We start from the raw sequence: 10,200 nt of genomic DNA, 5'->3' as shown, positions 1-10,200 counted from the left end.
CAATGAGAAACGTCCGTTAGTCCGTTTTGTTGGCAGTGGACGTTGAGAAAAGCTGTAGAAGCTAAGTTGATGGTCTAGACACTCATAAATTTTGATAAATTTTATTAATCACTGTATCACAATCACATCTGTGTACATACGCACTTCGTAATTAATCGAGTATATTCTGTAAATCCTCTTTTTCCACGTGACTTTAAGTTTTTAACCAGCAAAGGGGAGGGTTTACAAACAGTAGATAACAGTAGATCACCGTAAGTGATTCTAAGTTACAGTGCAGTTGATGACTGTAGATGGGAATAGTTCACAGTTGGCGACTGAAGATGACGGTATCAGGTTAACCGGGAACAGGTTCAAAAACATAAAGATCGTTTTCATTTTCAATAACATAAAAGACATTTTAGATTGTTCATAGTTCTTTTATTTCTCTAAAGCGAACTAGCATAGAAAAGCGGACATTGTTTAGGTATGGGGGGTGCACGTGCACCTAGTGCACCCCGCCCCCCTGGTTACGGGACTGGCGCTAGGTGACATTAGGTTTCAGACTACAGAGGATGATAACAAGTGTCTGAAGATGACAGTGGATCAGGGAGAGGTTTGAAAAGTGAGGGGCAAAAGGTCGCGGAATCGGATTGTTGTTCCCAGTATAGCAAATTCGTTTTTAACAGTTTTATCAGCAATCATTCAATATACCATTATAATCATTAAACCAAAAAATGAAAGTGGAGTGAACGTGAGACAGGAAATACTGTTAAACGTCCATACTTATCAAATGTAAGTATTTGCCAAAGCGGATTTTATATTTTTGAACTTTACAAAGCAAGAGATATAGAAAAAGTACGGGGGAAATTGCCCCCTTGCCACCCTTCTTCGCAGCCCCTGTGGTTGGCGCTGGTTGACAGTAAGTTGCAGAGTGTGATGATGACAGTGTAATTTATATATGTCGTTTTCTCTCAGAGCTTCCTTCATAATAGGGTATGTAGAACCAGTTATTATGGTGGAAAGGTAGAAGTAGAACCATTGATAATTGATATGTGTGGTAAAACAAGGTCAAACCCAGTCAACCAACGAAGAACGGTGGAGCATGGAATTATTACCATTTTTAGTTTCATTTCCACTGACTGCTGTGTAACTGGATAGCGTATTACGTAAGAGTAAAACATAAGGTCAATTCAAAAAGGAAACTCAACATGGCAGACGTAACATCAACGAAAACGAAGCAGTTTGTCGACCTTCGTTCGAAATTAAACGGCATCTCCAACCAAAAGAAGCGTTCGCTTGACGAAGATAAAAACAAAGCTTGAGCCAAAGGAAAGCAGACGTAGCTCTAGGAAAAATTCCCGCGCTTCCGATGATGAAAACAGCAACGCAAGCGAATTGCAGAAGATCCATGAAGGTATACTACAACGCGTTTTGTTTGACGACGACGCATGCAGAAAGATCGAAAAGAAAATCGATGAAATAGTAGAAAACGGCGAGAAAGGTGTATATCGTGAAAAAACTGTCGATAGAGCCCCTTTGAGAATCAAGTATTTCTTTGGTGAAGGGTACACTTATGGTAAACAGATGAATGAAAGGGGACCCGGGAAGGAAAGGCTGTATGCACGAGGGGTTGTTGATGATATACCATCGTGGATCTTTAAAATGGTTGAGCGTAAAATTGTAGAAGCTGGTATTTTACCAAAAAACTTTATAAACAGTGCAGTAATTAACGATTACCAACCAGGTGGCTGTATCGTATCTCATATTGATCCAGGTCATATATTCGAGAGGCCCATAGTGTCTGCATCATTTTTCAGCTCAACCTCGTTGTGTTTTGGGTGTAAATTTACTTTCAAACCAATTCGTACGTCAGCACCAGTTCTTGCTCTGCCAATATCGAGAGGTTGCGTCACTGCACTTAGGTTGGTTGAAATATGTTTCATTTTTTGTTTACTAACAAAGCTTGGTATATAAACAGAGTGAGTGGTAGAGTTATTGAGAGAGCAATTTTAGTAACCTTTAAAATCTTCTAGTAAGTGGTGCTTCTTACTAACTTTTTTCTAAGAAGTCTAAAATTGTTGAATATTTGCTTGAAACTAGTTTTTGCCTAAACGTTACATGTCGGTTATTGACATTTTCAAGTAGTCGAAAATTTGACCTGAGGCAAGCTAATGAAATGAAGCAAAACTTAAGAATTTTGCCTGGCGTCTCCAAAAACATGGTCTGTTTTTGGTCATTGGAAGCTTTCTATTTTGAACCATGCCATTGCATTTTAAGAATACATAATCTGATATAGTAAATAATATTCAGACATATGGTCTCATGCAATATTATTTGGTAACTTAAAGTCTTTTACATTTAGTGGTTATGCTGCTGATGACATAACACATTGTGTTCGGCCTCAAGATGTAACCGCCAGACGAGCTGTTATTATTTTGAGAAGGTATGTCCAGAAATTCACTCCCCCCAATCTCCTTTCTTGAAATGTGATGATAATTTACGGTATATTTCTGTATTTCTAGAGTGTATGATGATGCTCCCCGTTTACCTCTTTCGTATAAACCTGGAAAAAATGACCACAACCGGAATTTAAAAGATCATGATCAAAGAGATGTTAGTCCGATAGGTCAACGCAGAAAGAGACATCGAAGTCCCGAATCTGACAGCGAAGATGAACCTTGGTATATGAAAAACCGCATGCGATCTGATCATTACAAAGAAAATATAAAGCATCGAAATTCTGCACGGGATTCTGAATGAAAGTGAGAGGATTTTCTTGCAATTTGAGATTTTGTTGTGAATTCCTAGAAAATTTAATATTGAAGACTAAGTAATACCTGAACTTATATTGTATATTAAATAGAGAGCATTATTCAATAAATCATAAATGTATCATTCTTGGAACTTTGTATGCAAGTTATGAAAAGATTGCTTTAACACTTATTTAGTATTTTAATGGTAAAATCTACACTTGTAAATAGCATAAGACTTTATTTTAGGGAAATGTTATTTCATGGTAATTATAATTGTATATATTTGTGTTTCTTTCAAAATTCAATGCGTATTTTTATGGGACTAGTGAGTGTATCATATAAGATCAAATGAATGTCTGGGACATTTAACGAATTCAAGTCGCTCTGGGTGAAGAGAGGCATGTAGAATTGACACAAGGGATTGCCATTTACAAAATTTCCATTATCTTTATTTTAACCAATGTTTTCAACAAGTAAAAAGAAAACTTTGATTGAATACACGTTTTCTGGGCCCAATCCACCTCTCTTCTATATCATTCATTATCAATTATGCATTGTGGTGGTAGGCGTCTATTAGAGATGTGGCGTTTATTAAAGAGAGGTAGCGCTCTTTGTAAGGAGACTGGGGCTGAGAGACGAATCGAAGATGGTGAGGATGGCATTTTCATTTCGTGAAAGTTTTGAACAATTTTACTTGTTATTTTTTATCGTTTTCTTACTAGAATGACAGATATAACATCCACAGTCAACTGGAGCATCGTAAGTTCAATGATAATTCAAAAGATGATTTTATTTGAAAAAAATTTCTCAATCTGAAGACATCGGTCGGAATGGCAACGTGTTGAGGAATATCTTTCCAAACTTCTCCGTTTTTATTACAGTTCAGTCGAAGTATGTTGGTACTGGCCATTCGGACACCTCAAAGTTGTACGTATAATTATAAAAAAGTTTCCCATCTTATTTCATTTCGATTCATCGTTCATTTATCACACACATGATACATTATCGTTTTTTAGCGAGTGGCTTGTGAATCAGCATCGTGATAGCGCGGCGTCTTACATCGGACACGAGAATCTACTGGATTACTTTGCATTGGTGGAGAATGAGTCAAAAGCTAGAGTTAAATTTAATTTGTTAGAGGTAAGATATATATGTATGTTAACTGTTACTTACTGGTCAAGAAAACGACCCCAGCTAAACTTTATGCTAACCTTAACCGTAACCCAGGCATGTTTTTACCAAAGAAAACGTGGAATATTCTGACCTGCTGACATCTTTATTCAACAGTAGGGAAGAGCCATTTGCTATAAAAAGCCGATTAGTCAATTTGATTAATCTGTTGAAAGGAAGCATTAATGGGTCAACTCATACCATGTAAAACATCTAGTCAATGTCGAAACAAGATTAAGTTAAAAGACATTTGAAACATCACACACATTTAATATTGATGAAAAAGTTTCGGAAATCAAAATCTCTTTTACTCACCGGTGTGTTGCAAGTTGTAGTTTAATGTATGCTGTATAAAAATCAAAAAGAAAGGAAAATACGAAGAAAATTCATATAGTATAATTAATATTTAAGTATGATTATTCAAAGTAAGAGAAATAGGTAGATTTTAGACTGACTGATCTTTAAAAATAAAAAATGAATGAATAATTGTTGAACTTCCCATTGCTGATTAATTAAAAACAGTTGATTATAGCCCGATGGGTAGGCCCCATAAATAGGCTCATCCCTACTAACAGGATGAGCCTATTTTTGATCGGATAAAACAAAATTAACTTTGGTGAGTTGATGTGTTTATCTTATGTAAGAAGACTTGATGGACCATTTGCATATCATCACACAAATCCAAGCCAACAGCTGATGAGAGAAGCGCAACGTGATTTGGCTACCTTGAATATGACATTTGAACAATTTTGTCACAAAAAATAATAAACATCAACGCCACATTTTGTTTTTACTTGGAAAAAATACTTAAGGTTTATCTTGCTTCAAGAGAAATCTTACAATCACACTTTATATATATTCACACCTAGAAAATGTTACAGCCCTGCGGACATCCCCCTCAAAGACCTGAAGAAACATGAAAATAAAGAATGTGGCAGACATTTTGAATATAACATCTGTATGTGTATTGTATCTTTTTTGCAAGCTACATAAAGCTGTCCATACCATTAAGTACTTTTGATTTAAAGATATTTTTGAGAAATTTTAAGTATATTATACATTACATTGTACAAATACATAAAATACATTGTAATGAAAAGCTCAGTACACTATATGTCTACATATAAATCCATTGTGGATCATAAAAATCCTTTGTGAATCATAAAAATCTATTGTGGATCACAAAAGTCCATCGTGGATCATAAAAATCCATTGTGGATCATAAAAATCCATTGTGGATCACAAAAATCCTTTGTGGATCATATAAATGTATTGTGGATCATAAAGATCTTCTGTGGATCATAAAAATCCAGCAAAGTCGGGTAAAATAAGGTGTATTTCCAAAGGTGTAATAAATTGGACGGCTGTCTCTATGCGATCAAAAGAATTTATTTGAATCCGAAAAGTGTTCAGTTAAATCGCAAAATTTCCCGAGAGGAGAAGTTCCTTTCTAGATTGAATCATGAAAATATTGTAAGGTAAAAAGAAATTTGTTGACGACGTTAAAAGCTCTAGCGAGAACAAGGTTCCAGTACGAAAACAATACACTAATAGCACCGAATCTTCTGAAGATACGTTCAAAAGAAATATCAATGAATCACACATACAGTTTGGAAACTCGTTGGCTCACGTGGTATATAATAGTGGGAACTGTTCATGATGTTGCTGAAGATATTTAAAAATAACTACCAGCGTCTTTCCTTTAGGACGAGGCATCTGATTTGAAAGTGAAGAGGAAGCAATCACCACAAGAGCTTTGCAAGAAGATTCAAAGTGTACTCTGCAAACCTTGGTATATGCAGATGGATTATTGTGAGAAGAGAACTCTAAGGAATGTTACTGACAAAGGGATAGTACAAGGACCAACAAAGAATGTGGCGGATTCTCCGCGAGATTGTAGAAGGATTAGTTCACGTTCATTCACAGGTAGAATAAAAAATGTGAACAATTTTCGTTTAGCTTAGTAAATATATATAAAGACTTATTATTTTCTGTTTTTCTCTAATTTTTCCCAATATGGTATGATTCAAGTAAACGCATTTCGACAATTTCGGTTTCTATTGTTACATATTTAGGTGTTTTCTTTCAAATGTCAACTAATGTCAAGGGAGAGAAGTTTGGTCTTTAGATGAATTGAAAAGCTCGTTTTGGACTTGTAAGTTCCTTTTCATTGAATCGCAGTGTCATATAGAAAGTTATTCTTGTTGGAATATGTATATGTCATTGTCAATTTAATGATAGGAAAATACAGCTACTGTCTTTTAAGTCACATTTGACAGACACAAAAAAGCAAAATATTGCGAAGAAAATTTGATGGAAGTTTCAGAATTTTTTGATTTTTTTTTGAAAATAAGAACAAAAAGGATATTTTACTTTTACACAATTAAAGACGCATATCGTGAGAGATGTCAATACCTGCAACAGGTGCGAAATAAATGTTAAAAAACACATTTCTCGTCATCATGTGATTTCACGTGAGCGTTGTTTAACAAACTTATCGCTAATTTATTTGCGTAGTTTGATTTCAAAATATCTCTAGTATCGATTGATTAGAAGTAGTTGAAACATCATGGCGTTTTCAAGACTTATGTTTTGTCTCGCGGCTATTTTTCTCGCACTTCTTTGTGGTAAGCAATTTAAGTAAAATACGAGTTTGAACGCTTTCTTCAAATATGTATATATTTTATCAAATTAGCATGTTCCCAAGCCGAGAGAAATGTTCATCATGTTGATAAAGACAGAGCTTGTCTCGAACTAAAGAAAACCGGTCCATGCCGAGCTGCATTTCAAAGATATTATTACAATTCGGAGGACAATGAATGTGAAAAGTTTATTTATGGAGGATGCCAAGAGAACGGAAACAATTTTAAAACCAAACGTGAATGCGAAGAATTGTGCGTTCGTGGAAATAGTCGCAAATCTGGTAAGGGCATCAAATAATTTGAATTTTCCCTTTATTTGTTGAAACGTAGGTGGCGTATGGGAAAGTATTTTCGTTTCAATTATAAGTGATGTGTTGAATTATTAGATCTCAGAATATTAACGATGTTTTTGGATAATATAAGAATTAGTATTTCTTGTTTAGAATCGAAATGAAGCAAAAATTGAGCTGCAAGATGTCAAGTTTATAATGTATGCGAAATAATTAAGTGCAAAATAGTAAAGAGAATAATAAAGCCAAAATATTATTAAATTCAATTGCAAAGATTTGCGTCTCCAACGTTTTTAATAATTATTTGTTTGCTTACAACAATTTCTCATTTATTCATGTTTTAAGTGAACATTTTTATAATTTCAACATTTTGATATATCTTTCCAGTCCCGTTCATCTGGAAGGTAAACGATTGCTATAATCTAGTTTCTCGTATAAAAGCTATTCCACGCAGGCGCGTAAGGCGTTTTATTTGAAAAAGAAGAGATTACACTTATAATTTTGAGATAAGATTGTCATTTCCAAATACATTCTTCGGATCTAACGTCTTCTTTATTCCATTCATCATTTCGTAGCCTGCGTTAGATACAGTAGAAGGTAGCCATTGCTTTCGTATTTTACCAACTCCGTGATGATGAGAAAGACTTCCCCCGTTGGCTATAACCTCATCCCGAGCACCGTCTTCGATCGCTTGGTAAACTGCAAGTGGGTCAGCTAGTCCATGATAATTGAATCCAAAGTAAAAGTACACGCATGCGCCAGTATCGTAGGTTTGTGTAACCCGGCAGGTCACTAATGGCTTATAATGCACCCCAAGGTCTTTACATTTTCTGTATATGGCCGCTTTGGTGTTCTTGCATAGGGTAATCACTCGATCCCAAGGAACACAGGTCTCAAAAGACTCCGCAAGAAAACTATACTCGAATCCTAAATCACGTAGATATGCAATGGCAAAGGTCAACATGTACCCCCGTCTGCCGTTTTCAGCACCAGCTGACAACCCCCCGTATTTTGCAGCTATAGAATAGACCATTTTTTCTTGGGTTTCAACGTTAGTTTTGCTCCCCTGAAAGAGTAAAGTTGCAACGCAAAGTTTGTTCGGTTCATAGCCTTTGAAACGCGTAACATAGATCGTTTTTATTCCCTCCATAAGAGAGCTAAAGAAAGAATGGGCTTGAGGCTTCAGCGTTTGACCAAATTTAAACTGTTCATTGTCGACAAGTCGTATAGATGCCGGAGCACAGCGAAGTTTAGCAATCTCACGAAGGCACTCGACACCTGATTCAAAATTTGGAAACACTATGGAACCGTATGTTTTGTGTTCAGGTAACGGCTGTATTCTTAGGATCACCTCTGTCACAACCCCTAAAGTACCTAAAGAAATGTAAGGATTTGTCATCGTTAAATAATCTTAAACTACACGATGTATGTATCAGCCATATGTATCCTAAATTGTACCTTCAGATCCCATGATAACATGATGAATGTCAGGTCCAGTTGACATGCGCGGTACCATACAATTTTTTTCCATCGTTCCTTTCGCGGTGACAAACTTCACATGTACCAATAAATCCTCAATGTTACCATAGATGTTCTTCTTCATCCCAGATGCTCTAGTTGCCACCCATCCACCAAGCGAACTGAATTCCATTGAGTCCGGCTCGTGACCAACACAAACTCCTTTCTCATGCAACTATAAAATAGCCAATTTAATGGTTGAAGATTCAGAGTTGAAAATAGTAATAGGCAATCAAAAATATTACTTGTTTTTCTAAATCCTGACCAATTATCCCTGCTTCAGCACACATTGTCATGTTCTCATGATCAATCCAAAGAATCTTATTCATCCTCGTCATATCCAAACTGACAATCATTCTAAGTTCATGAATAGGACATTCCAAGGCACTTGAAACACTTGTCCCTCCACCAAATGGTATAATACAAACATCATGTTTGTTGGCAAGGGAGACGACCTTTTCAACTTCATTATGATGACGAGGCCAAATGACGATATCGGGGAGTCTTGGAATCTTACCATGACGAAGGAGGTATATTTCATGACATGTGTGACCGTGACTCCGAAATAACCTTTAAAATATTTTGAAATCGATTAAAAATGTGTCATGAAGATGGGAGTTTCACAGTCTAATCTCCTACCTCTCATGGCCATGCATCGAATGGTCAAAACCCATATCCCGAACACTTTTAAGAAATAGCTCATTCACAATTGGTTTCGGCAACTCTTCCTCTTTGGGAATGTTTTGAGATGGCGACTTAAACTCAAGATCAGCACTACAGGAATTGACAAACCAATCCACTAACTTTGGAAAGACCTGTCCGCTTATTCCATATCGCTCCCCCGTAAACTGGGCAAGCCCTTCTGAATTGATGAGAAACTTGGAATCCTGGTACCCCCATCCATTCCATTTTTGATTATCTCGCGGCTGCTTGGCTTCTCCATCTTCCCTTTTCTCCATTGCTGTATTCAATGCAATAAAAAATAACAATATTACTTGATTGATATGACTACTACATTTGCCTTCTAGACAATCATATTATCCACAAATACTGCCTCTAGATCCATCAAGATCACAGCCCTATGAACAGGCAGTCACGATGAACTCTAGCACTAACATTTTTGCAACACCAATGCAATAAGGATTGTTTGCAGTGATCTTACTTGGGCAGGCATGGAAGAACAATGTTAGAGATTAGAGTTCAAAGTCTAGAGCACCCTACCCTAGCATGCTGCAAGCCACGCGTCACGTTGATGACCACAAGAAGGGTCACTGAAGAACACGACTCGTGACTGTTGGACGCACCACATTCCAGAAAAATTGAATATTCCATAAAATTATCAGTTTACAAACAGTAGAGTATGTCAAGCTTTCTGAAAGTGCGATATACTCATTTGTTGCAAGATTATCGACATTCGTACATAAATGATAATTTGCATCAATTGCTCATTTGAATGATCGCAAAAAATAAACGCATATTAAACCACCGAAAAAGCGATGCGTTAATTTCATTTTGGCGTTCAAAAAATTTGCATTAATGTTTACATTACCTGAATAATAGCCAGCCTATTTCATGAATTAAACAGCCCACAATGCAAAGTTTTTGATGTCCGTATCATACATCAGGTTTCTGTCATTACTGAGAGGCTTGTCACAACACACCACATTTCACAGTTGGAGGGAATTCGAGCCAACGAGGTGTTTTGTCATCTGATATTACGCATGAGTTTCGCAATCGATCGGAGGATCATGATATTATAAAATTAAATCATCATATTTTTAATTTTTACGACAACGCAATTCAGAGAACCATAGTTTACATTTATCTTTAAAAGTAAATTGCAAATTC

General features: G+C 36.2%; 4 protein-coding genes across 4 annotated transcripts; 3 read left to right on the top strand and 1 right to left on the bottom strand.

Moving 5' to 3' along the window:
- The first annotated feature begins 1,139 nt into the window (after nucleotides 1–1,139).
- LOC124448635 (RNA demethylase ALKBH5-like) lies at nucleotides 1,140–3,032 on the top strand. Its single transcript, XM_046999592.1, has 3 exons — nucleotides 1,140–1,901; nucleotides 2,342–2,422; nucleotides 2,502–3,032. The coding sequence occupies exons 1-3, from the start codon at nucleotides 1,564–1,566 to the stop codon at nucleotides 2,737–2,739; spliced, it is 657 nt and encodes a 218-aa protein (XP_046855548.1). The 5' UTR covers nucleotides 1,140–1,563; the 3' UTR covers nucleotides 2,740–3,032.
- A 318-nt stretch (nucleotides 3,033–3,350) lies between these two features.
- On the top strand, nucleotides 3,351–5,014 carry LOC124448640 (splicing factor 3B subunit 5-like). The gene is made up of 5 exons (XM_046999597.1): nucleotides 3,351–3,381; nucleotides 3,455–3,491; nucleotides 3,614–3,659; nucleotides 3,749–3,872; nucleotides 4,772–5,014. Exons 1-5 carry the CDS (start codon nucleotides 3,379–3,381, stop codon nucleotides 4,820–4,822), a joined length of 261 nt encoding a protein of 86 aa, XP_046855553.1. The 5' UTR covers nucleotides 3,351–3,378; the 3' UTR covers nucleotides 4,823–5,014.
- A 1,397-nt stretch (nucleotides 5,015–6,411) lies between these two features.
- On the top strand, nucleotides 6,412–7,109 carry LOC124448639 (kunitz-type protease inhibitor PcKuz1-like). The gene is made up of 3 exons (XM_046999596.1): nucleotides 6,412–6,529; nucleotides 6,598–6,825; nucleotides 6,988–7,109. Exons 1-3 carry the CDS (start codon nucleotides 6,472–6,474, stop codon nucleotides 6,996–6,998), a joined length of 297 nt encoding a protein of 98 aa, XP_046855552.1. The 5' UTR covers nucleotides 6,412–6,471; the 3' UTR covers nucleotides 6,999–7,109.
- On the bottom strand, nucleotides 7,110–10,166 carry LOC124448630 (alkyldihydroxyacetonephosphate synthase, peroxisomal-like). The gene is made up of 5 exons (XM_046999587.1): nucleotides 9,902–10,166; nucleotides 8,992–9,313; nucleotides 8,598–8,922; nucleotides 8,293–8,527; nucleotides 7,110–8,208 (listed from the first exon to the last, which is right to left on the bottom strand). Exons 2-5 carry the CDS (start codon nucleotides 9,309–9,311, stop codon nucleotides 7,328–7,330), a joined length of 1,761 nt encoding a protein of 586 aa, XP_046855543.1. The 5' UTR covers nucleotides 9,312–9,313; nucleotides 9,902–10,166; the 3' UTR covers nucleotides 7,110–7,327.
- Between the last annotated feature and the right edge of the window lie 34 nt (nucleotides 10,167–10,200).

This window comes from Xenia sp. Carnegie-2017, unplaced genomic scaffold (genome assembly GCF_021976095.1).
Source record: "Xenia sp. Carnegie-2017 unplaced genomic scaffold, XeniaSp_v1 HiC_scaffold_23, whole genome shotgun sequence".
Taxonomy (NCBI): domain Eukaryota; kingdom Metazoa; phylum Cnidaria; class Anthozoa; order Malacalcyonacea; family Xeniidae; genus Xenia; species Xenia sp. Carnegie-2017.
This window is presented reverse-complemented; position numbering and strand designations above follow the sequence as displayed.